The sequence below is a fragment of the Anas acuta genome, chromosome Z (assembly GCF_963932015.1).
Source record: "Anas acuta chromosome Z, bAnaAcu1.1, whole genome shotgun sequence".
NCBI classification, from domain to species: Eukaryota; Metazoa; Chordata; class Aves; order Anseriformes; family Anatidae; genus Anas; species Anas acuta.
The window spans coordinates 10,700,743-10,727,589 of NC_089017.1; the positions used below are offsets into that span (position 1 = coordinate 10,700,743).

The following is a 26,847-nucleotide window of genomic DNA, read 5'->3' on the forward strand; positions in this document are numbered from 1 at the left end:
GAGTTGCAAATAGTATCTTCTGTGCTAAGGGAAGGATGTGGCACAATGCTAATCATGCAAGTGGAAATTGGCTATTGTATTTATACTTGGCTTTTTGATAACATGCAGGGGACAGGCCTGCTTGCTTTGCTGCATATCTGTTTGTTTTAGGTATCTGTAAAGTTGTGCATATGGACACAATACCTGTATCTGTGGAATTAAAGGAACTGTCTGTCTGCATGTCTTAACAAAACTAAAGATATTAGGTGGTACTGGCAACAGGGCTGTAGCTTAGCAAGCACTTTTGTTTGGTTGTTTGGTTGGTTTTTTGGTTGGTTTTTAATTTGTTTTGTTTTATCTCCCATTTTCAACAATGGCTTGTGAGTTAGTAGAGCAAGGATGCTCAGTTGTGCCCAGTGCTGCCTTCATCCAGAGTGCTGCTGAGCCCAGGTGGGAGCGTGGCAGGGGCAGGAGTAATCCTGCAGGTCCACCTTCAGGGGAGGAAGGAGAGGGATGCTGTTTTACTCTTTCTCTATGCAGGACAAAACCAGTCATAGATCCTAACTGGTATTTGTAGCTATGGAGTTCCTCTCCCAGGTGTTTGGCAAGGCAGAGGTTGCCTTGCAATGCCTAAGGGTGTGAGCTGAGGCCATGCTGCATCAAGGGCATGGATTTGAGGCTGGGGACAGCCTCAGGAGCAGAGTGAAAGTTTTTTTTTCAGTAACTCCATTGGAAAGCATTTCCCCTTGTAGACCTATAGTGGTTAGAGGGAAGATTTGGGGAGCCAGAAGTTCTGGCTGCTCTCTGTAATGGCCACTTTGCTACAGTCTATCTACAGAACTGTGGAACTTGCTGCCTGCAGTCTGCAGCGTGTCTTGGCTTGCAGAGTGAACAGCTGAATTTCTGTAGAATTAAATTAATGGGATAAACCAATGGGGGGGGTCTAGGCACTGAGAAATGGAAAAGGAAATGAACAGGAATGTGTGTGGTGTGTTTGGACAATGTGAACTTTAAATGCAGACTCAGGTTAGAGGTAATCTTCCAGATTTATATGTAATATGCATGAAAAGCCAAAAACTGTTTCTGAAATTAGGGTGGGGAGAGGAAAAGGGTGCTGATTGATATTTTGAGAGCTGCTGAATTATTATCTGGAAGAAAGGATTAGTTGTTTAGGACAACCACTTTCCTTGAGCTGAAGAAAGTTCATCACTAATACTGTGCTCCAGGAGAAGCGCAGCTGTAACTGGGTGATAAATAGTTGCCTGCAACATGGAGTTAATTTGTTGTTGTTTCTAACAAGTTTGTCCTTAAACTAGTGCTTTGCTGAAAATAGTTTTAAAAATTAAAGTAACCTGTTAAAGGAAGTGCAAATATTTTGTACCTTCGGAGGTACCATTTCTCTTGTAGCGGTTATTTTCTCAAGCGGTCGCCAGTTCAGGCAGCTCTAACAGAAGACGGAGCCTTTTTTTCCGATTCACCAGCTCAACCCAACGCAGTTTAGTGGCTTGGGGACAACGCTGGGACTCTGCCTGTGCTCACACCGTGACGGGGCTTTTACACGCGGCGAGGAATGCCTGTGCAGCTCCGCGTTACGTTTTGCCAGCCAGGTTTTCTCATTTGTTAAAGGCTCCTTGTCATCCATAAAACGCTTGAGCCCGTTTCCACGTCCTTCAAATGAAGGCTGGCCGCCTCCTGTGAGGAAGAAATCTGTCCCACCGGGAGACCCGAAGCCGCCCCCTCCACCTCCTGGGGGTGCCCCTCACGCACCGGGGGCTGCCAGCCGGACACCCAGCCCCCGCCGCCCCTCCTCTCGCCGAGGTGAAGCTGTCACCCGACGGAGGCACCGGACAGAGCCTGCCCGTCCCCCCCGGACCGGCGGGGTGCCGAGGGAGCAGCCCCTGCCCGCCCCGAGGCCCGGAGCTGTCCAAGGTTTGGGCCGCCCGAGGGAGGCGGGTAAATGGCGGGCCGCCTGACGGCAGAAAATGGCGGGCGCGCTGAGGCGGGCAGCGGGGATGGCCCTGTCCCCCTCAGGCGGGGAGGCTCGGGGAGCCTCTCCCGGCCGCTGGAGCCGCCTGAGGGGAAACCTGGTCCCTGCTGGGGCTGCGGGAGGAGCTGGGCGGCGGAAAGGGGTTGTTCCTGCCGGGGAAGCTAGGGGCTGCCCGGCAGGGCGTGCAGCGGGGTCTGCGGCTGGGGGCGTTGTTTGGTGGAGGGGCCGGCACAAGGGGTGACGGACATCAATCAGCATGTGTCACGGGAAGTTTGTGCCTTCAGGGCTCTCCCCCTTCAGGTCTTGCACCTTTCAGGACGTAGGCTGGTGTTGAAGCTGGCTCCTGACGTGCAGAGTTCCTGAAATCAGAGGTGTCTGTGTGTTAGAGCATGTTTAGATTGACCCCTCCCCTCTGCCCTCCCCCCCCCCCCCCCCCCCCGGTAAGAAGGAAAATACAATAAAATGAAAAAGAATACTCATTTTCAGGGAGAGAAAAGAGTGTGTGTATGTAAAGTGATAATAATAATAAAGTAAATTAAAAGCAAGATTAGACTTCTGTTGCAAAGTGTCCTATGCTAAATACACGTACACAATCGTGTATTGTCGGTCCCTATTACACCCCTGCTTCTAACATTACCAGAGAGAAGGAAAATTAGTTTTCTATTTTCTTCTTCTCGCCATTTTTGTGAAGCATTTTCTCTTGCTCTGGGTAACTTCTTTTCAAATGTTTTCTCAGTCTAAAATAGTTCCACAGGCTGAGCAATCCTATTGCTGTAAGTGAGAGAGAATAATTTTCTTCAGTTTATTTGTTTCTGACCACTTAAATATTATCATCCTTCTTCTGGAGCCTTTATTCAACTGATATCTCCTTTCTTATCTGTGGTATCGCATGCTACAAATATACCTGAATGTGCTAATTTTTGCTATTCTTACAGTTGCTTTTGGGGGATCTTTTGAGACTGTTGTTTTAAAAAGTGCAAGTTCTAGGGTGTTTTTAAAAACATTCTCTGGTTGTGAGGTCCTTAGCTTAGTCTTATGAAAATGTTCCAAGTGATGTTGTAAATTAACACAGCTGATCTCCACACAAGTCCTGCACTACTGCAAGTACAAATCATTTATTGTAACACGTTTTGATATAGTCATCCTGTTTTGAAGAAAAAAAAAAAAAAAAAAAAAAGCACTGGAAAATAACTGGTTCATAGTGCAGCAGCATTACAATGAACTCACAAACTAGCACTTTGCTGAAAAGGACTTTTCTCTGCATCCTGTAGGTCAAACTTCTCAGGAGGATGCTCTTTGCAGTGCGTGCATTGTGAGTTCCCACTCTGTGAGGTTCAGGGCACTGACCTGAGCAGATACTGCATTGTGTCAGCTGTGGTGCTTTGTTTATGGAAAGTATGAATGACAGATGGTTGTAAGATATATGTTCAAAATGTGCTCTTTGGCATGGATTTGGATTTTTTTGTTTGTTTGCTTGCTTTTTTTGGAGACAAACTTACACTGGGGTGGGGAAGATGACAAAAGAGAGCACATGAATCTGAACTGTACTGACAAGCAATGGGATTAGCTGTGTGGAAACACACACACAACTTTTGCATGGGCAGTCCTGGCCCCAGGCACTATTCCAGAGCCCCAGGAATTGGGAGTGCTTGCTTCTCTTCCTAATTTTTACTGTGTGGCAGGCAAGAAACTCCATCCTTTGAAACTCTCAGCTGGCAATGGCAAAATCTCCATTCTGGCTCCTCTGTGTGTTTGGGAAAAGCTAGTCCTTTGTGAGTAGGTAGCACTCTGCACTGTGTTGCTTTAGGACACTAACTGCAGATGTTAATCAGCTCAGCCTCTGACTGCTCCTTTAAAATAGGTAAATGGCTTTTATTTTCCTTTTTTTTTTTCCTTGTATTTTATTATGATTACACAGAAAAAATAATTCTGCAAGCAGGCAGTTCATCTCCTGACTTTCTTTCCTGAAGCATAATACCAAAGACTTTTCTCTCCGCAGCAGGGAAGGTATTGAGAAAGATAACTTTGAAATAGGCATCTTTGAGTTTCTTGCTACGCTTTAAGCATGAGAGGAACTCTACCTGAGGTGGGAAGCATGGGATAATAGTCACTTTATTATGTTGATAACATAAATACATACTTGTGTACTCAGTACCCTTACAAATTAATTGAAAAACACTAATCTGTTTTAAGATATTATACATTCCAGATAACATCTGAGGACATTTCACTGCTTCCAGAAGTCATTCATAATCTGAGCCTCTCTTTCCTTGTGGTTGTGAATTGGTATTTTAAGCTGCAGAGAGAGTTAGAGATTATACCTATCTAGATCTCTGCAATAAAATAACTGTAAGTATGTCTGTGCTGGTGATAAATCTTGTTAATGCTGCATGGAGACAGATCTGCTCAGAGAGGATTAGGGGGATACATTTTCTACTGGTTGTCGTGACAACCTTTAAATCCATGCAGCTGTACAGCGGTGTGCTAATCCATGCAGTTTAATCCAGTTTCCAAATTAGATCATCAATACTGAGCTGCTAGATAACAGCTGGTTTAAATGCTCTTCATTACCTTCTAGCGTAATGTCCGGAGTCAAGGTGATGCACATCCAGTCTTCTAGGAAAGACACAGAGTTAAACCATGGAACAATTTGTTGCTGTAATAGAAGTATCTGCTTGGCTTAGCTTCCCAAACTCAGGATCTGTCAGAGGTTTCTAATAAATTAATGATCTAAGTTACGATGTCGTTCATGATTTAGCAAGCGGATGAATAGTTTAAGGACTCTTTAATCCCTCTTTAAGATAAATCAGTTATTATGCTGTGCAACAATAAGAGGCAATGCTGTCACAAATCTTAAAACATTTGTTGTGAAATGAGAAAGTATTTAATCTGGAAGGAAGTGAAAAAATGTGAGTATTGCCTGCAAAGCAGGACGTGCTTGGAAACTGAGCTGGCGCTAAAGAATTCAGAACTACTCCTCGTTTGGGCTGATTCTCGGTTACATATGCCTCTTTTTTATTTTTGAAGTTATTGCGTTATTACTGCCATAGTTTTTCCAACAGTTCACTGCGATGTGCTTGTGACCTTCAGTGTCTGTGACAGCTTTCACAAAGTCAAGGTACCCAGGCCCAGTTTTACGTGCAGGGTGGCTTCTTAGAGACACTGCATGTATGTAAAATGCCAGACCTCTCTTCCAAAATAGGGCCATATTTAGTACAGTTGTCTGTACGGCGTAGTTGAAAGAATGTTTTTATTTTTTCTGAATCTGGCAGAAGTTAATGCTCTGGTGCTTATCCTATCACCCCACCTCCCAGCAAAAAGTCCCTCCCCAGCTTTCCTATAGGCCCCTGTAGGCACTGGAAGGCCACTGTGAGGTCTCCCCAGAGCCTCCTCTTCTCCAGGCTGAACAACCCCAGCTCTCTCAGCTTTTCTTCACAGGAGAGGTGCTCCAGCCTTCTGATCATCCTCGTGGCTTCCTCTGTGTTCTAGGTGGGTCTCACAAGAACAGAGCAGAGGGGGAGAATCACCTCCCTTGCCCTGCTGGCCATGATGCTTTTGGTGCAGTGCCAAGCCCCCGAGGATCTCCACCCGGACACTGAGCCATAACCACAGCCCTTTGAGGGCATAATCTAGCTTCAGCTTTCTACTCCTTTGCAAGTTAGAAAACATAAGGTTATTTCTTATGTATTAGTGTTATTTCTACCCTTCTGGATGATGGTAGGCTGCTAAATGTCACAGCAGACCTGGAGGTCTGAGTTTACAATCACAGGTCAGCTTTATTGTAACATATTTGGAAATACCTATTCTTCAGGCAACTATCTATCACCCAGTTACAGCTGAGCCTCTCTTGGAGCACTGTATTAGCTGATGATTGAGGTAATTTCAGTATTTCAGAAGTGATCGCATTCTTTGTTTACATGTGTGCACAAACACATTTTTCTTCTTTATAATTTGTATTTGACGTTTGGAAATATAGAAACATACACTAGTGGCAGTGATTGCCCCTGCCCCAACTTACAGCACAGAGGCAAGCGGTGGGTGTGAATTAGGGAAGAGCACTGATCAGAGCTTTTTCTTAAATTCTGGACGTAGGTGCAGCGGGGATGATCAGCCACGCCACGTGTCCGGCCTTCTGCGCAGGGGAGAGTTCCCAGGACTGATGGTAAAGCAGCGAGGGGTTCACCAACAGCTTGCCATTTATTTCCTGGTCCATAGCGTGTTTGTGCGTAGGTGCACTGCACGTCTGCACCACACCGAACGCAGGCATTGCCGACCCCTGCGGCTGTATGTTTGGCATCCTCCTGCTTGGCAGGAGCCACCTGCAGCACGGGCTCCCTTTATCTGTGCCACTGCACGCAGCAAGGGGAGAGCACAGCTGCCCTCCTGTCCTTAAGGACTGTGTTATCTTATCACCAGAGCTGTATTTAGGCAGGTGTCATCCAGAGGCTGGGGATGCACACGGAGAGCTCCCCTTAGGCTGGCACAGTAGTGATGTCCTGAAAAACGCTCGGATTCTGGCAGGATCAGATTTGAAAGGAAATCAAAGGACAGCATTTCAGAAGCAGCGCTAATAAGTGTCTGCTCTTCTGAAGTATATAAATGACTGCTTTTTATCTTAATTTGAAGTGTAATCAGCTCCATTTGGTGGAGGTTTCTCCTGAAAGCAGTTTAGTTGTAATTAATGCTGGCAGATCCTTGCATCAGTAATGAAGATTTTGCAAAAGTATTTTATTTCAAGGCCCTTCTTGTATATTTTTCTTTGATTCCCCCTCCCTCCCCTCCATGCTCTCTGCTGTCCCAGACCCCTTTTGGCTGGTTGATGCTGCTTGAAGCAGCTGATGTCTTGCTAAGTGGAAAAAAAGAGCTGCAGGATCCCCATCACAATCAAAGAGCCAGAGCATCAGTAAGAGCCGGGCTTGGCTGGTTTCCCAGACGCAGCTTATATCGTCCATCCTCTTTGGTGTTCTTGGTCTCTGGTGACCCAGGATTTGATGACCTCCTGAGGACGTGTTTGGCAGAAAAATGAAAGGTCTGGAGTTCAAACCTAGCCCTACGCTTCACATGAAAGCACAGCCACCAAGTGATACGTGCTGAATACATGTGGGAATGTGGATTGGAGTTTACCAAAACTTTCCAGTCTCAGAGGTCAAAAGAAACACATGGTAACTGAGGTTTAATTCTTACTAAATATCACATTTTCTCATCTGGGTGTCTTGCAGAGAGCTATTCCCATAAGCCTGATGCTGAGAAACCTTTTTGTGACTCTCCTTCACGTGAGGGGGTGATAGTCTGGTGCATGCACGGTATCACAGAAACACCATACAGGACTGCATTGCAATGAGTGAATTGTCCTGACCCATCCCCACAGCTACTTGCTTTAATTGCAGTTGTGGTTTTCAGGGCACGCCTGTGGGATAGCCGCGTAGTTACAGTGCTCTGCTGTGCGATGGCAAGGCTGGGCCTGAGACCCTTCCTCAGGGCTCACCACGGGGTTTTGAACACGCGCAGCCAAAGTCTGAGCAGGTGCTCCAGGAGCAGAGCTTCCTCACAGTAGAGTTCTTTCAATCTGCTTTCTGTAGGTTTTGTTTCATCTAAAAGCATATGAAAGCTAGTTTTGTCCTGATGTGGATTACCTTCTTTAAAGAAAAGGAATTGTTTTTGTCAGCTCCACCTAACAGACGTCTGAGGAGGTACGGGACATTTGCAAAGAAGCGCCTGTCATGGGACATTGCCTCTTCCACCACTCATAGGGAAAAATATTGCTATCAGCAAAGGCTAAAAGGGGATCAAGTGCATCACTAACTCACAAAAAGAATGTGGCTTCCTTGATAATGTGTTGTTTCAGAAATTGCTTCCTTTAGAGGAAGAGATTCAAGGCTATATAACAGGGAAAAGAAAAGCGAGTGAGAGCCCCTGAAGTCACACGCTGGTGTCTGACCTGAACAGCTTTTGTTTCACTGGTGCCCATTACTGAGCCTGCGTTTTTCTGATGTGTGTGTACACCCACTGAAAGAGGCTGTCTTCTGTCTCTTTTACTGTTACCCTTCAGGATACCTTAGAGACAAGCATAACTATCAGAAAATGTAAGGAGGAACACTGAGAAAGCCAAAACTACTTCTGGAGGAAGTACTCAGCGCGTGTGTCCGTGCTCTGAAGGCTGGCAGACTCAGCGGCTGCCGTGATGTTGTGACTGGCAGTCTGTCTGCACACCATGCACACGGAATGGCATCTGACTGCTACAGCCTGAGAAAGGAAACCAGTCCCTTGCTCATATCAGAGTCATTTTCTACCAGAGACCTGAGCTTTACCTGGTAAATACATACACAACACTTAGTTGCAATGCAGTTCTGCGTACGTCTAATCCTTCAGAAGTCCTGTTTGAAGACTCCCTAAATTTGGCAGCTTTTGCACTGAGAGCTTGTTTTTTGTTTTGCTGCCTGCTGGTCCTCTCAGCAGTATATGCAACATGGTGTATGTATGGGATGTCAGTGCTTTGAACATAGGACGTCTGCCAAGGCCTCCTGAATTTTAAATCTGATTTGTACTCTGACCCTGTTTGTATTTGTAGGTAAGTTTTATGTCTGCCAGCGTATGTTTCCTATGTGTTAAATAAGAGTGTGTTGTGCTACGTTGGAGATTGATAAATACGTTTCAGTATAGAATGGATACGGAGATGCTCAAAGGGAGTCTATGTTTTATCTGAACCCTGGAATGCAACCACTAGGTGACCTGGAGAAACTGTTCGAGGAAGGATAAAAACATACCTCTGTTTCCATTATTTTTCTCTCTTCAGTTGGTATTTCAGAAATTGGAAGTAAAATCTAAGCTACTATGAAACAATAATTGAAATAAAACCTTCCTGGAATTGGAAATCTCATATGGGCTGAAGGAAAAGAACTCAGCTTCATTTGGCCGTGTTAGAAGACCTGGCATAAAGGTTTCGAGTCTGTATTAGTAGTATTATAGGACTTCTCAAATAACACTCAGAATTATTTCTTAAATTTAGGAGTGTAACTAAAGAAGTTCAGAATTAGCAAATGTATTGCCAGGCCTCCTTTAATTGACGAAGAACTGTATGTTTATATTAAAATGGAAAAAGTGAACAAATCCCACTTTCATCAGAAATGAGACTCAATCCTCTGCATCTCAGCTGTAATGTTTCAGGTCCGTTTCCCACAGCTTATGAAACTTTTCAGTCTTCTCTCTGTGTGTCTTGGGCACATGCTAACAACTCACTAAAGCCACAGGCTCAACCTGTTTACTTCTCCAGAGTGAACTTTACATGCCAACAGCAACTTAATGCCATTTTTTTGGTTGTTTGTTTGTTCTGTTGTAATGGAAAAATACGAAAAGCACCAAGCTTTGAAGGAATGTCAGGAGCAGTAAGCAGAAATGTGACATTGCCTAGAGTGAATAGTGGGTTAGGTCTATGTGCATATCTAATTAGTTTATGAGCAAGAGTTGAGCACGATGTGGTAGGACAGGTTGTCTTTTTGCTTTGGTTTTAATTTAACTGTGCCTGGAAAGTATGTATGCGTCTAATTCTGTAGCATGTTTAAGCAAAATCTGGGAGCTCTGGAGAGTGCATGGCGGCAGGATATGGGCCTGAAGCTGGCTTTGAGATGGGAGCAGCCTTTCAGAATAATGGTCCTCTCACTTTTGGTGTTAGTACTGTCGTGATCAGTGTGGTGAATGATGTGTTTTGGTGTTCTAAGAGGCCAGAGGTACTGCCAGGTTTAAAAAATGAGAAACAAAAATGGACAGAATTATTTCTGGAGCCAGTAAATGGTGATGGGAAGCTGTTTGCTCATGCCAGGCCCGTGACTGAGAGGTTATGAGAACAATCTCTTTGCATTTCTGTTTTGTGCCATCAGAAAAGGCCGTTCTGTCTCAAGGTGGTGCTGACTGTTCACGTGCGATGTGTTACCAGGCAAAATTAAATGCCGTGTTATGTCTACCCTGAGCAGCTCACTGCAGGAGTGCTTCCAACACACCCCCTTCAAGGTTCAGTCAAGCACTGGCTGTGACTTTGCCCTTCTTCACCACACATTTTTGCAATGATCCAGGTGGCGGAAGGGTGAGAGCTGCCCAGGGCTGGTGTGTCCATCAGGTGAGGCCCTGACCAGGCCCGGGCCACTGTCCCGACCAGCACCAAGCCAAGCCACGAGGCCCAATATAAGGGGTGATGGCCTTCTGGGCTGCCCACCGCCAGGCTTTGGGGTGACGCTGAGCATTTCTCATCCTGTTTTGCCTGGCTGGCCTCGCCTCATCGGCTGGCTGGGTCAGTGGAGGCTGGACGGACTGAGCTCTGCTATCTCTTGTTTACGCTTCCCTCCATCTGCAAAGCAGTTTCAGAAAGCCTAATGGGTTTGTTTGACTCCGTATGGTTTAATGAGAGGTCATCTGAACTGCAGGCGATGCTCTGAGTGCTGCCTTTAGCACTGGGGAAAAGTATCATTATAAATTTAAGGTCAGCTTTTTTTCCTCAGTATGTTTTCCTGTGAGCATGCACTTCCATGCGCATCTCATTTAAACGGCAGTCTCATTCCTAAGTGCCTTGACAAAAATCCCATTCCATAGATTTTATTTACTTCCTGGTTTAATTATGATAAATTGCAGAAGCAATTATCACCACTGAAGTAGTAGACTCTTACAATATTCTGACTTCGTACATTTTCTTTTCTTTTTTTTTTTTTTTAAAGCAGTTATTAGCAGCTAGTTCCACTAGCTTTTCTGTTGTTGTTTTTCCCCCCCTTACAGTGTAAAATGAACCTAGAGGTTTTTCCACTTCCATTGAGTTGTGCTACTCTCAAGCAGCTGACTTTTTTCTGTGTTGGTAGAAGGTTGCTCTGAAGGGACAGAGCATTAAGCAAATCCAGGACAGTGGGCAGTGAATGAAATGCTGGAGGCGCAATATTATGGTCTATATAAAAACAGATTGCTCTCTCGGAATTTCAGTAAAATAGGAATAGTTTATAAATTCCTTGGCATCTATATGATTGTGCCTCTACTGCCGGATTCATTTCTGGATACTTACCTGCAATTTTCCTGTGAATTTCTGCAGGGAGGAAATTGAAGTAAGGTAAGGAATTGGAGTGTCTTACCTGTAGTTTTTTTCGTAAATCTGGTATTTAGGATCATGCGTTGTGAATGGTGGTTTTGAATCTGTTAATGTCAGGTAAGAGTCTGCACTGGGGGAATGGGTGTTTGCAGGGAAGAATATGGTTTAAAGCTGTTCTAAAGTTAGTTGTGTTCTACTTTTGCATATCTTGGCTTTTGTTTGTTTATTTATCAGTGACCCTCTGCTTCTTGAAACCATGGAGCATAATTTGTATCTGTGTAATACCTCAGAGTTGGAATTATTCCTAATTTTTATTTTTGCAAGCTTGTCAAAATCTTGTCCCCAAACTTGCATGTAGAATATGTTTTTTGTTTGTTTGTTTGTTTAATGGGCGTCATCTTTTGTAACTTTTGGAGATGTTTTATAGTCCTCTGTGTGGTAAATTTTATGATCTTTTGTATGGTAGTTCAAACGCCACATGGTATATATTTAGCAATTCCAGAAATCTTTGGAACAACAGTTTCTTTGCCAGTGCATTTAATTAGAAAAAAAAAAATGGTTTCCTAATTGGAAAAGTAAAATAAATAAATAAATAAATTGGAAATTTGAAAGAACTGTTTTCCTAATGCTGCTGACCAGTCGGATTTGTGCTACTCTTTCTTATGGGACCAAGTTGACACAAGTCTTCAGTTTGACAAATACAGTAATAATCTGTGTTCCAACACAGATATGCAGCAAATCTCAATAAGGTTAGCTAATTAAATTAAATATAGCAAAATGTATAATGTTAATGTTGTCTCTTTCAAGTCAGGAAAGCTTTTGCTATTGAAATGTATTATGAAAGGCAGGACGGTGTTAGGTATTCAGGAGGTAGCAACTTTTTTGCATGTCTCTGACAGTGGATCAGTGGCGAGCTGTGAATTCCTTGGGCATCTGAGGTGTTCCCCTTCTGCGGAACCCCTCCGAGTCAGAGGGGTTTTGGTCTGTGCCTGCCCGTGGACCTCTGCTGTCCTGGTAGCAGGACAGGGCAGCTGCTGCAAGGTGTCGGGTACAGGCTGCTCTGCCCATGTTGCTGCGTTTGGAAATGTTGCTGTAAGAGGCAATGTTATAAACTTCTCAGGGCTCCAAAACCAGGGAAACTTAAATGCAAAACTAAACCAAAGCTTATTTTAGCCAGATGTGGGGATGCAAGTCTAAGCATTTAGTTGCAACACTGCAACAAGAAGGATAAAAATTTTATTCTTGCAAAAGAATAAAATGTAGAGCCATGTTCCATCTTGCTTGGATTAACGTCCCTTGCTTAGGATCCTTAATGTGCGTCACAGCAGAAAGAACAGTTCACTTGGCAGTAGGATGTTCTTAAGATGCTGCTGACTGTAACAAGACTGTTTTCTGACGATCCCAGTTTCAGAAACACCCATGCTGATTTCACTTCTAATTGTACTTCAGTGCAGGGCATTCACTAGCAGGAAACACCTCTTTAATACTGAGAGGCTAGCACCTTAAACCTGTAAGGTGTCAGGTAAGATCAAAACAGTTCCTGCTAAGCTTCTTGCTGGGTTGTGAATGCTTATGCTGCACTGGGCAGTTTCCAGAAGTTAGCTGCAGCTTCAGCATGGTAGAGTCTAGTGAGCCTGTGGCTGTACCCCTCATGGCTGTGCTCCTGCAGGGTTCAGGGAGGGCATACAGAAGGCAATAGAGTACATAAAAATTAGATAAAAAGTACAGATATGTGTCTTCCTATGTAGATTTTTTTTTTTTTTTCTCACCAAATGTTCTGAAAGTCCTCAGCACTGCTGTCACTTGGAGACCTTTGAAACTGGCAAGGACAGAGCAGTTGCAAAGATGCTTTCAGGGAACCTTCTCCAGCATTGGTAATACCAAGCAGACAGTCTTCATGGCAGTGCCCCTTTTCGCCTCGACATCTGCCACTGACTGCTACGTGAGTACTGTGCATGTACATCTACACCTTCCTTTAGTCAAGTTCAGTCATACAATTACTGCAACACACCAGCTTGTTAATGCTGATTCAGGGTGCATCCCCTCAGTGTCTCAGACTTTGAAAAAACGGAAATGTCAGATAGTACGGAATTTGTCTTTCCATGTAGCTCCTTGGAAAACGAGCCACTGCTTATCTTCTGCCCAGATTCATTTAAAATTTACTTTCTGCATACTCAATCTTTTACTAATAAGTACTTTTGGGGAGTACATATATATAGATGTAACTAAACTTGATGATTTTAAAAGAGGTAATGAGTTATTTGCAGTTGTTAGGGCCCATCTAATGTATACCTGGTGAATAATGAAAGAAAACTGTGGTAGACAATATAAAATAGAGCACTGTCTATTTTCACCCATATGGAAACGCATTCCGTGTTTCTCTTTCCTGCAAGTAGCTGCAGTACCACTTTATTGCAGGCCATCTGCTTAGCAGTGTGTATCTGCATAAAGATGCCATTTTCTTGCAGTAAGACTGCTTTCTTTTGTGATTTCAGTGGCACACAAAGAATTGTCTGCTTCTTACTTCTGTTTGCCATAGCTTTCTTTTACCAGAGAATTAATTTTCTTCACTGCAAGCATACAAGTCAAATTCATTTTTAGTGATGTAATTGAAATAGATTTAAATTTTGTCCTGCTTTTTAAAAGGCCGATAAAGACTTCTGTTGCATTTGTTGCCTCACAAGCACGTTGGAAGCCTTTTTTATTTTGGAAGAACATTTCCATGAGCAATTTACATTGTACCTCAGGGAAGGAAGTGAAAGAGACTGGCCAGGTTAAATTTTATTTCAAAATACAGTCAGACTTCAAATTAATTCCTCCCATGTATTTCAAAGGTCTGGGAAATCAATGGGTTCTACTAATAATTTCCTTTTTTGTCTTTGCTTTTAATGCAAGTTTATTTGCAACTCAAAGATTAATTAATTCTGTCTCTAGCTGTTTATCATGCAATGCAGCAGAAGGATAAAAGGTTTTTTTTCCTTTTTTCCCCATGTTTTAGCTTCTACTTCACAGGCCTTCATGTATTAGCTTAGTACAGTTCTTGTTGCATTGACCATGGTGCATTTATTCTCGTTTTGCTGGCAGCCACACACCAGCTCCACAGGAACCAGGGGGCTGCCTCCCAGCCTGGGGGCTCCGTGCCCAAATCTTGCTTGCTGCCCTGCTCGGGGAAGCAGACAGGTGAGTTGGCAATACCCATCATGATGCTGGTGGACACCCCTCAGCCGCCCGTGTGGATGTTACGGGGCACAGGGTCTGTCTGATGCTCCCCTTAGTGAGACACAGCATCCGTGTCTCACTTTAAGGGTCTGTCCTATAAGGAGCATGGTTTCAACCCAAAGATGAGATTTTCAGCCTTTCTGAGGAACTTGGCAGGCACTCAATCAACCATAAGGTGCCTACAACATTTTGGGGGAATGGGGAGAGCAGGGGAGGGTGGAGAGAGGCTGGTTGCAGGGGCCTGCAGACATATCTCTGCCTGCAGGATTGAGCATGCCTGTGGAAACAGATGGGTTTTAAAGCAATTGTGTAACAAATGCTTATGTTGTCCTTAAACTGGCTTATTTCATAAAATGAATCCTCGCGTGAACCAAGAGAAGATTGTTCTGTTCCATTTTCATCACCACAGCTTTTCCTTTTTCCCAGTGGGAAATAAAACTAGGATCCTGTCTTCGGCTGCTCTTTTACTGAAATGCTGGCTGTCCTCTGATGGACGCCTTCCCCCACGTGGCGCAGCGTTAGCCTCCCTTCTCAGGGCTGTGAGCCCCTCAGGGAGGCTTTGCCCGCTGTGGTCCTCTCACAGCTCATTTCTGCTTGTTTGTGACAAGGGCCAGAGAGCCTGGATTTGCTGCTCAGGCACTCAGTGTCTCTCACACCGGGTGGTCTGAATCCTGGCCAGGCGGGGGGACTCAGCACCACGTGTGGGCCCCCTGGCTCTGGCTGCAGGGGCAGTGTTAGTCTGAGGCCTGGTTTTGGTAGTGGTAACTGGAGAAGTAAATAAAATTTCAAAGTCTCTTCCAATTTGTTCTGGCAGTGAGCTGCTGTGTCTGAGGGATCATTTCCGTGCTGTACTTTCTGTTCTTACCTTGGCTTTTTTCTCGCTTTAGACAAAGGTGTTCTAAGTGTCTGTACCTGCTGCAGCAATGCCAGATCAGAGCACAGCAACGTCAGCTGAACTAGATTTCACTACTCTGGCCTTTTGGCAGGAACATTGAGTAATGCCCTTGCTCCCCTGTCTGTAGCACAGGCAGATGGTGGCTCCACATCCCTCCAGCCCCTCAAACCCTGCTTTGGGCATGCAGGGCTCGGGCTGGTTAAACTTATAAACAGGTTGCAAAGTGCATTGTCTTCTGCTCTTTGTCACAATTAAAGGGGAAGGTGTGGGTAGAGTTGCTGTGTTCCTAGGTGTTTGTTTTATTTTATTCTTTTTACAGCAGGATTTCTGGTTTGCTTGGCTTAGCATAAACACACGGAACAGACAGGCACTTTGTTGAGGTGAAGGAGTCAGTTGCAGGACAAGCATTTATCATCTTTTCTGCTTCCTCTGTCAGTGCTGCAGCTGTCAAGCTGGGTTTTACAGAGAAGGCACTGAAGATGCCTGTGTTCTGTTTCATCAATTACTCTGCAGTAGGATAAATAATAGTCCTTGTTCTTTAATTTTGTTGTTAGCCTTCCCTTTCACTTTGCCATCTTCAAGGCATTTTTGTGTCTGGTGCCCCTAAGACATGCAGAGATAGACATGCAGATTGCTTTGCCTTTGTGCTGGTGCAGCCTGCCAGGGTGGCTGGGAGTTGCCCAGTGTATGCAGATTGTAGCAGCGCTGCCCGGCTGAAGGAGCTGCAGGTGCCTGCTCGCCGTGTGCTGCTTCAGACTGCTGGAGGCTCTGCTTAAAAGTAGTCACTCATATCATGGTACCCCAGTGCTCTGTCACAACCTAAACCACACTGAAAGAGGTCATGGAGCGCTGTGCCTCACTGCAATGCACCTCACGGTCATTGTCTTAAAATGTGGAGGTGTTTATCTCACATTAGAGAAATAGGCTTTCAATTAAGTGAAAAAGAAAATGAAGCTTATGCACATTCTGCTGTGAATGTTTATATTTTATATTGCCTGCCTATTGGCTGCTGTGTGTGGTAATCTTCCATGAGAGGAAAAACAAGGTCATGCTTTAGGTAAGGGTACTTGTAAGGTTAAAAGATATGTTGTTGTTCATGTCTATTTTTTCATGGAACAATAATTGCCAAGCTGAGTGCTTCGCTAAAAAACAGTAGTACATGTAATTCTAGTATGCACTGAAATCAGTGGCACGTGGACCTTGATTCAAAGATCGAAGCCGAAATTCCTTTAAGTGGTATATTCTTTATTGCAGCGCTGGATGCACGGGGGATCTCTCCACCTATCGTGCATACCCAAAGCGGAAAGCAGTCTTGAATTTATACAATCAATCTATCAATATTCTACAAGCGCCTATACATATTCATTACCTATCCCCGCCTTCCCCCGCTTCTCATGCTAATTAGCCTTTTGGCACCTTGCGCCTGCGTAGAGCCTCCCAAGAATTGTGGGCAGGGGTCTTTGGGACGTGGGCAGGGATCTTTGGGAGGAAGACCCCGAGTCTTCCTCACAGTGTACTTTTCACCTTTGGTCAGGAATCTGCTGAATTGGCATGTTTCTTAATTGCGAGAGCTGGTTGTTGCTAATTCTTCCGTTTGTTGTATCTTTATAATGAATTCCAATGTCCAATTTTGAGATTTATAGTCCTTACATTTGTTTCTCTGTCCGTCTGCCGCTTCCTTATCATGAGTTCCAGTGTCTTGTTTCGAGATATACAGGCCTTGTCTGGGGATTGTCCTTGCCTCCCCAATGCCTCCCCAATACCTCCTTAATCAACCTGGACAGAAAGAGAGCTGTTTTCTGGAGGCTCTCCACAGTCAGTATTGAGCACTGTTAGCACTTCTTCCTGCCTCAGCTGGGACTGTACGAATCTGAGTTCAGTCTGTAGCTGTGCTATGTTGTGTGTCCTGAGTATTTTTTGCTACCCATACGCAGCTCTGAGGTGTGCATTTCATATGGTCACTCTGTTTGCTGGTGTTCACAGAAATAACACTGACGGTGCTGCTTATTCAACTCCCCCAAAAATGTGCTTAGGACAAACCTTGAACAAACACTGATTTCCTCTGGCCACAGCAGCCCTGCGCTGAACCAATATGACTTGAGCTGAGGTACAGAAGTGGAGCTGCAGCTTCCCCTGTATAAATGAACACGCTGTGTGGCTGCACAGGAGGGCTTTTGTGTTGTGTTTGGTCTGTGACACAGGTCTTGTCAACCGTCCTGCAGGGCGCTCTCGTCTTTTACGGAAGGTAGGTCTTCTGAACATACGAGTGTCTCAGATTGCTGGTATTTTCTTGCAGTAACTGAACTCTCAAAGCTATAGTAAAAGAGAAGGATCAGTATTTTCTTACTTAAAAAAAAGCCCTGCTACTTTAAATTCAGTTCAGTTCTAGGGTTGGCTTGCAGTATGTAGAATGTGCAAAGGAGACGAGGTGTGCTTCAGGGGAAGTCGAACAAATCGAGCTAATCCCCTGCCCTAAGAAAATACCTCCAAAATCTCGCTGTCCTCAAAGCAGTAAGCAGAGGGGCTGAAAAGGGAACTCTAGTGAATGTATTACAATCTCCAGTGGCATCCTCGTATAAAAATCAAACTGTTACTCTCAGGACTCGAGCAGTAGGAGACCATCCTATGTGCCTTCTTTCACATTCATTGAAATAGGAGCTGCAGCTGTTTAAGTATACAAATCTGGATTTTTATTGCTTTTGCAAAAGACAGGCGTAATAAAAGAGAGCAAGATGCAAAGTGCAGTGCTGGTAGCTCTGTTCTAGCTGCTGGTACTCTTCCATGTGTCCCATTCAAAGCTCCTTAAAAACAGGTCGCTTTTATTTGCCTGGTGAGGTAGGACTTCAGGATCTGTATCTCCACTGATCTTTTTTGTTTTATTCTTTTCCCTTTCATTCCAAATTTCCTTATGTCTGTGATGCAGGATTTAAAGTGAGCCTTCAGCTGAAGTCTGAGGGCATTTAGCACGTCTTAGAATAGCACCAGAACATCAGTACCTGGAAATATTTGAGTTACAAGGTCAAACAAGCAGTGTTGGGACATGTTTTAAAGGCTTGATAAGTCTTATTCACTACAGCTTGTGTTGCTTTTCCTAGAGTGTTGTTCACTTTGGTTGTTTGTTTTCTTTTTGCTTGTTTTACTTTTTGAGTAATGAATAATTTGGGCAGATATATAATGAGGTTTTACAGCCATACTGGAGACAAAAAAGTTGAATAATTGTCCTTAATTTTATTTGAATGACTTCTGATTTCCTAGTTTATTTCTCCTTACCAGGAACTGCTGTTTTCTTTTACAGACAGTGCCCTTTTCTATGGTGTCAGGGTGGATTTTTACTGGTTTGGGTCACAGGAAGGAACCTAGGCCAGAAATAGATGGCATATATTCTGCCAACTCGAGGAATACCGAAATAGCTCATCTTAAAAGACGGGGGAAACCCAGCCAGTTGGCTACGTGCCAGGAGATTGCCAGGCTGATAGTGGGACGCCTGGAAGGGAGATCGATGATGGGCAGTGCTCTAAAATGGAGCACGTTGGGCCCTGGCAAGAATTTGGCAGGGGCAGGTTCTGGAAGAACCACGTGATAATGCCTTAATGCAGTTTGCCCTTCTCTTAACACCCCGTCTCACACGGTCCTGGCATTCCCTGGCGGTGTTTCTGCTGCTCTGGTACTGAACTTTCACGTAGGCCGTGCTGGCTGCCTTCTCTTTGCCCTTGCTAAGTGCATTCGGGAGGGATGGTGTGGGCCTGAAATCCTTCCTGAGCACTCAGCCCTTGCCATACAGCCAGTTAGTTGCAAAGGCCCTGACGATTTTTGCAGAACGTGGTCTTCAGTGGCGTGACTTCTAATGCTGAATAGGCTGACATTCATGACACTCAGCTCTCCAGAGTATCCTTCTTCAGACTTCCTAAAATTTCAGTCACTGTGGTATGCATTCGACTAGTTGTTTCCAGAAGCCTTGCTCTGACAGAGTACTGTCCACAATTACAACAGTGAAACGTTGTTGAGGTTCAACAAACAAGTTTTTTGTTACCTAAAATTGTCTCAAATTGTGAAATGGAACAGGTTGGAACAGAAAACAGCTGTAGGCCGGAATTCAGGTGATCTGACAAGAAGCTGTCCTTTCCCCAGATGGAAAAGGAGAACAAATACATACTGTGTTTCTTCCCTGGTGCCAGATAACAAAGTCTGAGGCCAGCTGTGGTGATACAGGAGGCTGGGTGGATGGGAGATCCCCAGTGCTTTGTTCAGTTTCCTCTGTCTCTGCTTTACTGCAGAGACACTTTTACTTTTTATCTTTGAAAAAGAGTAAGAGGAGTCCGAAGGCACATCACAAAACACACACTTCTTGCTCTGCTGCAGTTGTGAGCTGTGCCAGGGGTAAGCGTGTTGCGGGGCCAGGCAGGCAGCAAGCAGCAGCCTGTGCCTCGGGGAGGAGAGGGACAGAGATGTGGAGCCCTCGGGTGCTCTGAAGGCGAGGAGCAGCCCAGAGGCTCTTTGTCCGTGCAGCCAGAGCACGGGAAGGTGAGGGGACACCACGTGCATGCATTTCAGGGGGGCAAGCTCGAAGCAGAGACACTCTTTCCAGTCTTCGCCGCAGAGTGCTGCGTAACAGGAGCAGGCGAATGCTTTCTTGCTGCTCTAGGTCCCATTTAATGACAGATGTTGTCAGCTTCCTTTTTCTCTTCCTTTCCCTTCTGTGGTGCCTTGGGCCTCTCCTCCTCCTGTTGGGGTTTGGAGACCAGCTCCACCTGGCACTGTCGCAGATCCTCTTTCATCGTGGTGCCGTAGGTGCTCCACACGTGGAATTACTGGTGCAATGCTCCCTCCGAGCCCCATCAATCCTTGTACGACAGCAGTGGGGTGTCTCCTGTGCCCATCGCTCATGCTATGCTGCAGGCTGGGAGCAGGAGAGGCGAGCTTTGCCACTGCTGGCAGTGCTGCAGAGCCGTCAGGCCCAGCTCCCCACCCCAGAAGGACGTGTTTGCATGATTAGCAATTGCTGATCAACTCCTATTTTTCAAGGGTAAAGGAGAAAAAAATGCTGTACCGTTTTAAAGATAAGAGGTGGCTTGTGCATTCAGGGTGAGGGCATCTTTACGTGTGCTGCCAAACAAATTGAGTTAAACTGGTAAAATGATGCACGGTGTGCTGTCGTTCAGTGAGGTGCATGGCTGTTATGTAAAGGTTTTAATGACTTTCTTCATCTGTCTGCTTAGGAACACCATGCGTCTGGCAAAAATTTGAGAAGGCTCAAGGCGTTAAAGAAAGCTCATCTAAATAAAGGCGGGTTAAAGTGACATTGCAGTTACCTAATCCTGTATTGTCCTGCCATGTGACTCCGGTGATACCGAGGCGCAGCGTTTCTTTTGCCTGGTGCACAGATTATGCTTCTCCTGTCATCTTCCAAGATCAGTTGCTTTGTTAAACCAGTGATGGGAAGGAAACAGAGGAGCAACAGACTATTTACAGCAAGGCTTCGAGGCAGTCATTTCCAAGGCACAGTGACAAGCTCGCAGGCTGAAGAATGAATCAAAATAAAACCCTGCGTTCAGCTTTTGGACTGGTACCAGAGTCAAGAGCTACGCTCTTAAGGTCAGCTATTCAAAATGAACTGGAAGCATCTGGGTTTATTCAGGGCAGTTAAACAGCTATTTGTTTGACCTTTTTCTACCAAGTTAGTTTTCAAAACAGTGAGCTAAAGCCTGAAAATTTGTGTCAAATATTTTGCATTTGTGTCAAAGGTACTATATAGAACGTGAGCAACTCGCCACTGTTGTGCACAAAGCTTACAGTTTTAATTGCAAAGCCTCTTTTACCTTGTAGATGGAGATCCTGACACGGTAAATCTGTTAGTGGGAGATGGACATAAATAGCTTCGATTTTTGTCCACAGTTTTGGACAAAATTGCAACATGTAAATACAGATGATTTGTTTTTAAGGTAATTTCCAGACTCGTCTTTGGACTTCTGATAAGCAGCTTTTTTTTTTTTTTTTTTTTTTCCTTCTGTTTGTCACTGTGTCTATTACATGTTGGATTGTATATTCATGAGAATTATTTCACTTCACTAAACTGCTTATTGGGGCGTTTTGTTAAATGGGGAAGTGATCACCCTACAGACTATGACAACAGGATATGTGAATGGAGGAGGTCTTGGGAAACACCGCTATGCCAGGTGGAATCGTGAGGACAGCGGAGAGGACTACGGGCGTGAGGGGTGCTGTGGAGGAGACGAAGAGGGCAGCCAGCAGAGGCTGACCCCATTTGAGAAACTGATGCAGGATATGTCCCAGAATGAAAAAGTGGTGAAAGAATTAACCTTGGGAAAGAGAATTGGCTTCTATCGAGTCAGAGGAGAAATAGGAAGTGGGAATTTCTCGCAGGTGAAACTTGGAATTCATTCCCTGACCAAAGGTAGGCACCGCTGTGTGGGTCGTGGTTTCTATGTGCCCTAGTTCTGTGTGTACACAGATGGGCCTTTTCGGGAAGAAGATGCTGCCTGAGCCTTAAATACACATGCAGGTTGTATGTGCCTTTTTGGTTGTGTGGCTCTGTAAGCAGGCACAGGGGTGAACGCTTAGCTTGGAGCAGCCTTTATCCATGACAGGCAGCCAGAAACATTTTATCAGGGTGGCAAAGTTGTCTGTGCACTCCGGGGAGTTATCCTCACAGTGTTGCACCTCCTTCCTGCAAACACTCCTCCTGCTGTCAGCCCTGCCCAGCTCAGGGCTGCCCACAGCCCCACTGAGCAAGGCTTCCTTTGTTTCACAGCAAATTTTACTGGCATGGCTGAGGCTTTCACTCAGTAACAGTAGTTTTGGTGAGAAGTGTTGCTTCTGCTGACTTTTGCAGGTAGTGCATTCATATAGGAAGCTGGGACAGGGTATGTAGGTGTGGGCTGAGCAGACGCAGGAGGACAAGTTTTGCTACAGCCAAACCTGGATAGAAAGCTGTGTTGAACTGCCAATTATTTTTCTTTTTATAAGTACAGAAATGCACTGCATAAGCTGCTTCTTGGGGGAGCTAGAAAAGGTAGGTAGCTGCAGCAAACATTTCAGTTACAGGTATAACTCAGAACTTGTCTTCAGCTACCCGGCTTATTCTGCAGTCTGTGACAATATTAGAAACTGTTCTTGTTTTCCCCATGTACATTAATATCTTCTGTTCTGTCTTTCCTTTTCAATTCAATTGTTTCTCCTTCCCTGCATCACCTTAAGGCTGAGAGATCTAGGTATTCCCCAAAGCCCTCATTCCTTGTTATCAGTTGCTATTTTTGCTGACCACCTCCTTCAGGCAAGATGCAGAGGTCTGGAAGCTCACGTTTAGCCCAGTTACAATGCTGTTGTTGCACTGGGAGCAAAGTGGACAACTGGTGGTATTTTTTCCCCAAAATTCAAGCCTGCTTAAGGCTAAGGGTTGGTTATCTGGGTGTGGCTTTTTTTGGTTTGCTTTTTTCAGGGAGGCATCACCGCTGTACTTGGCCCATAGCGAGTTGTTTGGTTTATGCTCTGTGATTTTTTTCCTTCCTGAGAAAGCTGCTTCTGCCTGCTGCTGATGGAAATGCTGCTCCTGTACCATGCACAGGAGGAACACTGATGGAAAGATAAATTGGAGCTGGATAAACCTTTCACCTGTTGAACTTAGGTTGCTTTAGAATGTGTGTAGGGCTGACTGGAAATTTCTGAACTTCAATGAGCAGAGTGATATTGAGCAAACTAAATATCAAAACTGAAGACATTTCTTTTTTCTCCCTTGAGAAACTTGCTTTTCACCAGAAATCTCTAAAATTATTTTTCTTTTGTTGTTAGTAGCTTTTTGGGTTATAATGTTCACTGGGCAAAGATTTAACTTTTTGATACTAAGTTTGCAATGCTCTTGAGGAAGAAGGGATGATGGGGAAATATCCTTCTTGCTCATCTCTGCCTGCGAGCTCATCTGTCACAGAATCACAGAATTTCTAGGTTGCAAGAGACCTCAAGATCATCGAGTCCAACCTCTGACCTAACGCTAACAGTCCCCACTAAACCATATCCCTAAGCTCTACATCTAAACGTCTTTTAAAGACCTCCAGGGATGGTGACTCCACCACTTCCCTGGGCAGCCTGTTCCAGTGTCTAACAACCCTTTCGGTAAAGAAGTTCTTCCTAACATCCAACCTAAAACTCCCCTTGCGCAACTTAAGCCCATTCCCCCTCGTCCTGTCACAAGGGAGACTGCACGTGGGAGAACAGGCCAACCCCCACCTCGCTACAGCCTCCTTTGAGGTACCTGTAGAGAGCAATAAGGTCTCACCTGAGCCTCCTTTTCTCCAGGCTGAACAAGCCCAGCTCCCTCAGCCGCTCCTCGTAGGACTTGTTCTCCAGGCCCCTCACCTCGTCGCCCTTCTCTGGACTCGCTCAAGCTCCTCAATGTCCTTCTTGTAGCGAGGGGCCCAAAACTGAACACAGTACTCGAGGTGCGGCCTCACCAGAGCCGAGTACAGGGGGACGATCACCTCCCTAGCCCTGCTGGTCACGCTGTTTCTGATACAAGCCAGGATGCTGTTGGCCTTCTTGGCCACCTGAGCACACTGCTGGCTCATATTCAGCCGACTGTCCACCATCACTCCCAGGTCCTTCTCTGCCTGGCAGCTCTCCAACCACTCATCTCCCAGCCTGTAGCTCTGCTTGGGGTTATTGTGCCCCAGGTGCAGGACCCGGCACTTGGCCTTGTTAAACTTCATGCAGTTGACCTCAGCCCATCGGTGCAGCCTATCCAGATCCTCCTGCAGAGCCTTCCTACCCTCCAGCAGATCGACACACGCACCTAACTTGGTGTCATCTGCGAACTTACTGAGGGTGCACTCAATGCCGTCGTCCAGATCATTGATGAAGATGTTAAAGAGGACCGGCCCCAGCACCGAGCCCTGGGGGACGCCACTAGTGACTGGCCTCCAACTGGACTTGACTCCATTTACCACAACTCTTTGGGCCTGGCTATCCAGCCAGTTTCTAACCCAACGAAGCGTGCGCCAGTCCAAGCCAAGAGCAGCCAGTTTCTTGAGGAGAATGCTGTGGGAGACGGTGTCAAATGCCTTGCTGAAGTCAAGGTAGACCACATCCACAGCCTTTCCCTCATCCACCCAGCGCGTCACTTTGTCATAGAAGGAGATCAGGTTCGTCAAGCAGGACCTGCCTTTCATAAACCCATGCTGACTGGGCCTGATCGCCTGCTTGCCCTGCAAGTGCCGCATGATGACTCTCAAGAGGATCTGCTCCATGAGCTTCCCTGGTACTGAGGTCAAACTGACAGGCCTGTAGTTCCCCAGGTCTGCCCTCTGGCCCTTCTTGTAGATGGGCGTCACATTTGCTAGCCGCCAGTCAGCTGGGACCTCCCCCGATAGCCAGGACTGCTGATAAATGATGGATAGGGGCTTGGCCAGCTCCTCTGCCAGTTCTCTCAGTACCCTTGGGTGGATCCCATCCAGCCCCATCGACTTGCACACATCCAAGTGTCCTCACAGAATACACTGTAGGGATGGGAGACCAGGAACGTGTGCACGCACACAGCCGTGCACAGGCACGCACACATGCACGCCCTTTGGAAGAGGAGTTATTTTTTTCCAACAGCTGTGCACTGTTGTGTTGTTAATGAGCTGATGTGTCCGCACAGTGCTAATGAGTACGAGTCTTTTTCTTGGCTGAGATGTAAATTAAACAGGCTTCATTATTAAGACTGCTGTTTGGGTTCCTGTGGTAGGGACAGGCATGTGTATCTGGCGCGGGAACATTCAGCTGTTCAGAAATTGTTGCAGTGGCAGGTTCCAAGCATCTTCCTCCTCCTAACAGTTCACCCCATATTGGGAAAGGAAACCATTTTGTTCTTTACCAAGATCAGCTTTTGTAGCAAGTAATTACACGTGTGCTGTTCTGTAGCCTGTGAGTGCTGTTCCAGCAGGATACCTGGAAAAGTTTCCAAGACAGGAAAAAACTGCAGGACTGTACTTGACGAAGAACCTTGTTTCTTTCACAAGGGTTGTCTTGCTTGCTTAGCAGATGCAGGAAAATCTTTTGTGCTTTTTTTTTTTTTTTTTTTGGGGAGTCTTGCCCATGTTATTAACCTGAATTTTGGCAGGGATTTTCTCCAGATGCCTGCTGAGTTGCTTGTTGAGGACAGTTAGATTCCTAATCACTCTGTGATCCTTATTTCACGTGTATGAGAGCACAGCTGAATGTATACAACTGAGAACACCCCAAACTTACAGCTGTTAAAAAGTTTGTCTGCTGTGAAGCAGCAATTGCAAGGGCAGGACTGGCCAGTCACCTATTTGTTTTTAAACTATTTCAGGTCAGTTCTGTTTTTGTTTTCTTTTGCCAGCATACCATACACCACTTCTTCCTGAAATATTTTCTCAACCTTCATTTAATCTCTGTTCTTCACTGAGATTTCAGATAGGTCTTTTCAAAACCTCAACATACCCTGCATATGATCAATCAAAATCTTTTGCTAATTAATTTCAGTATTTATTTTTTTTATTTAAATAGTATAAGTATTTATTTTTTTTATTATTTAATTTTGGTAAATAAATTGCCTACAGAAAATGCCCTTCTGTTTGAACAGCTACCACGCAAGGGTAATAGAGGATTTGTAAACCAAGTTTGTTTTTTTGTTCTGTTTTGTTTTTCTTGTTTTTTTTTTTTGTTTTTTTTTTTTTTTTTTTGCTTGTTTGTTTTTGAGGCAGTTTAAGAAGGAAAATAAGGGGTGTTTTTTTTTGTTTTTTTTTTTTTTACAATTGAGGCCATCTGGTTTTCTTAAATATCACGCATACCCAAATGCAATTATGTAGATTTAAATGACCTTGGTCCTGATACGTGGTGGTGTAAGAAGAGGATTCTGAAACATTTTTTGTCTTCCTTGTCACTCTTCTCTTAAAGCAACAAATAAGCAATACTGATTTATTTTTTTTCAATTTGCCCCTGTGTGCTAGAAAGCAAGGTGAAGTTCTTTTCTAAAAGATTCGATAAAAGTTACTAGTCTAAATCTGTGAATGGTCGGCTAGAAGTGCTTCTTTCCAAGAACAGACAGTTGTTTTACCTGCCCTGCTCCAGTTTAATTTTGCTGTCTTGGTAAGTTACACAAAGGCACTGTAAACCTGTCCTAACCAGAGTAATCCTTCAGGTACCAACTGTGAGAGGCATGGCCCACCAGTTTAAGACAGAAACCTAAGCACAATTCTGATTGATCTGTTGGAGCTTCCCTGTTGGTACAGTGCAGCTGCGTGTGTGTATGAGTGTTTTGTGACCCCGCCTTCACTGCAGATAAGCTCCAGAAACACGCAGAACTTAACCACGGCTTTGCATTACCAGGACAGCACAAGACACATTTGCTGTCTTACAGGATCCCTGCAACTTACTCTACTTCACTGTTTTGTTTACTTTCTTAGTGTAAAGTCTATCTGTGGTGTGAATTCATGGCCCACTGTGGTATACAGACATAAAATTGTACTTTTCCTGTATTCTGTGCAGTACCAAGAACTACTCATGCATGAACACGTTGGAAAAACTGGCTCAGCTATCCTGAGAAAGACAAACCTCTGCAACACTGATTTTGGTAACTGAGAATTTGTGGGGATATGGGATAAGACATTAGGCCACCGTTCTGTAAGTCACACCAACTTAAACACATCTTTCTGTTACAAGCTTGCAGGGGTATATTCAAAGTCCCTAAAT

General features: G+C 44.9%; 1 protein-coding gene across 2 annotated transcripts in view; it reads left to right on the plus strand.

Moving 5' to 3' along the window:
• Window positions 1–105: 105 nt before the first annotated feature.
• NIM1K (NIM1 serine/threonine protein kinase) overlaps window positions 106–26,847 on the plus strand; it is a 31,628-nt gene continuing 4,886 nt past the window's right edge. The window contains exons 1-2 of one of the 2 annotated variants that reach the window (XM_068666012.1): window positions 106–1,908; window positions 20,358–21,553. In XM_068666012.1, the coding sequence (XP_068522113.1) occupies window positions 21,262–21,553 (292 nt within the window). In that variant the 5' untranslated portion in view covers window positions 106–1,908; window positions 20,358–21,261. Of the gene's footprint in view, window positions 1,909–20,357; window positions 21,554–26,643; window positions 26,729–26,847 lie in introns of those variants that run through there. The other variant, XM_068666013.1, reaches the window with a different exon arrangement.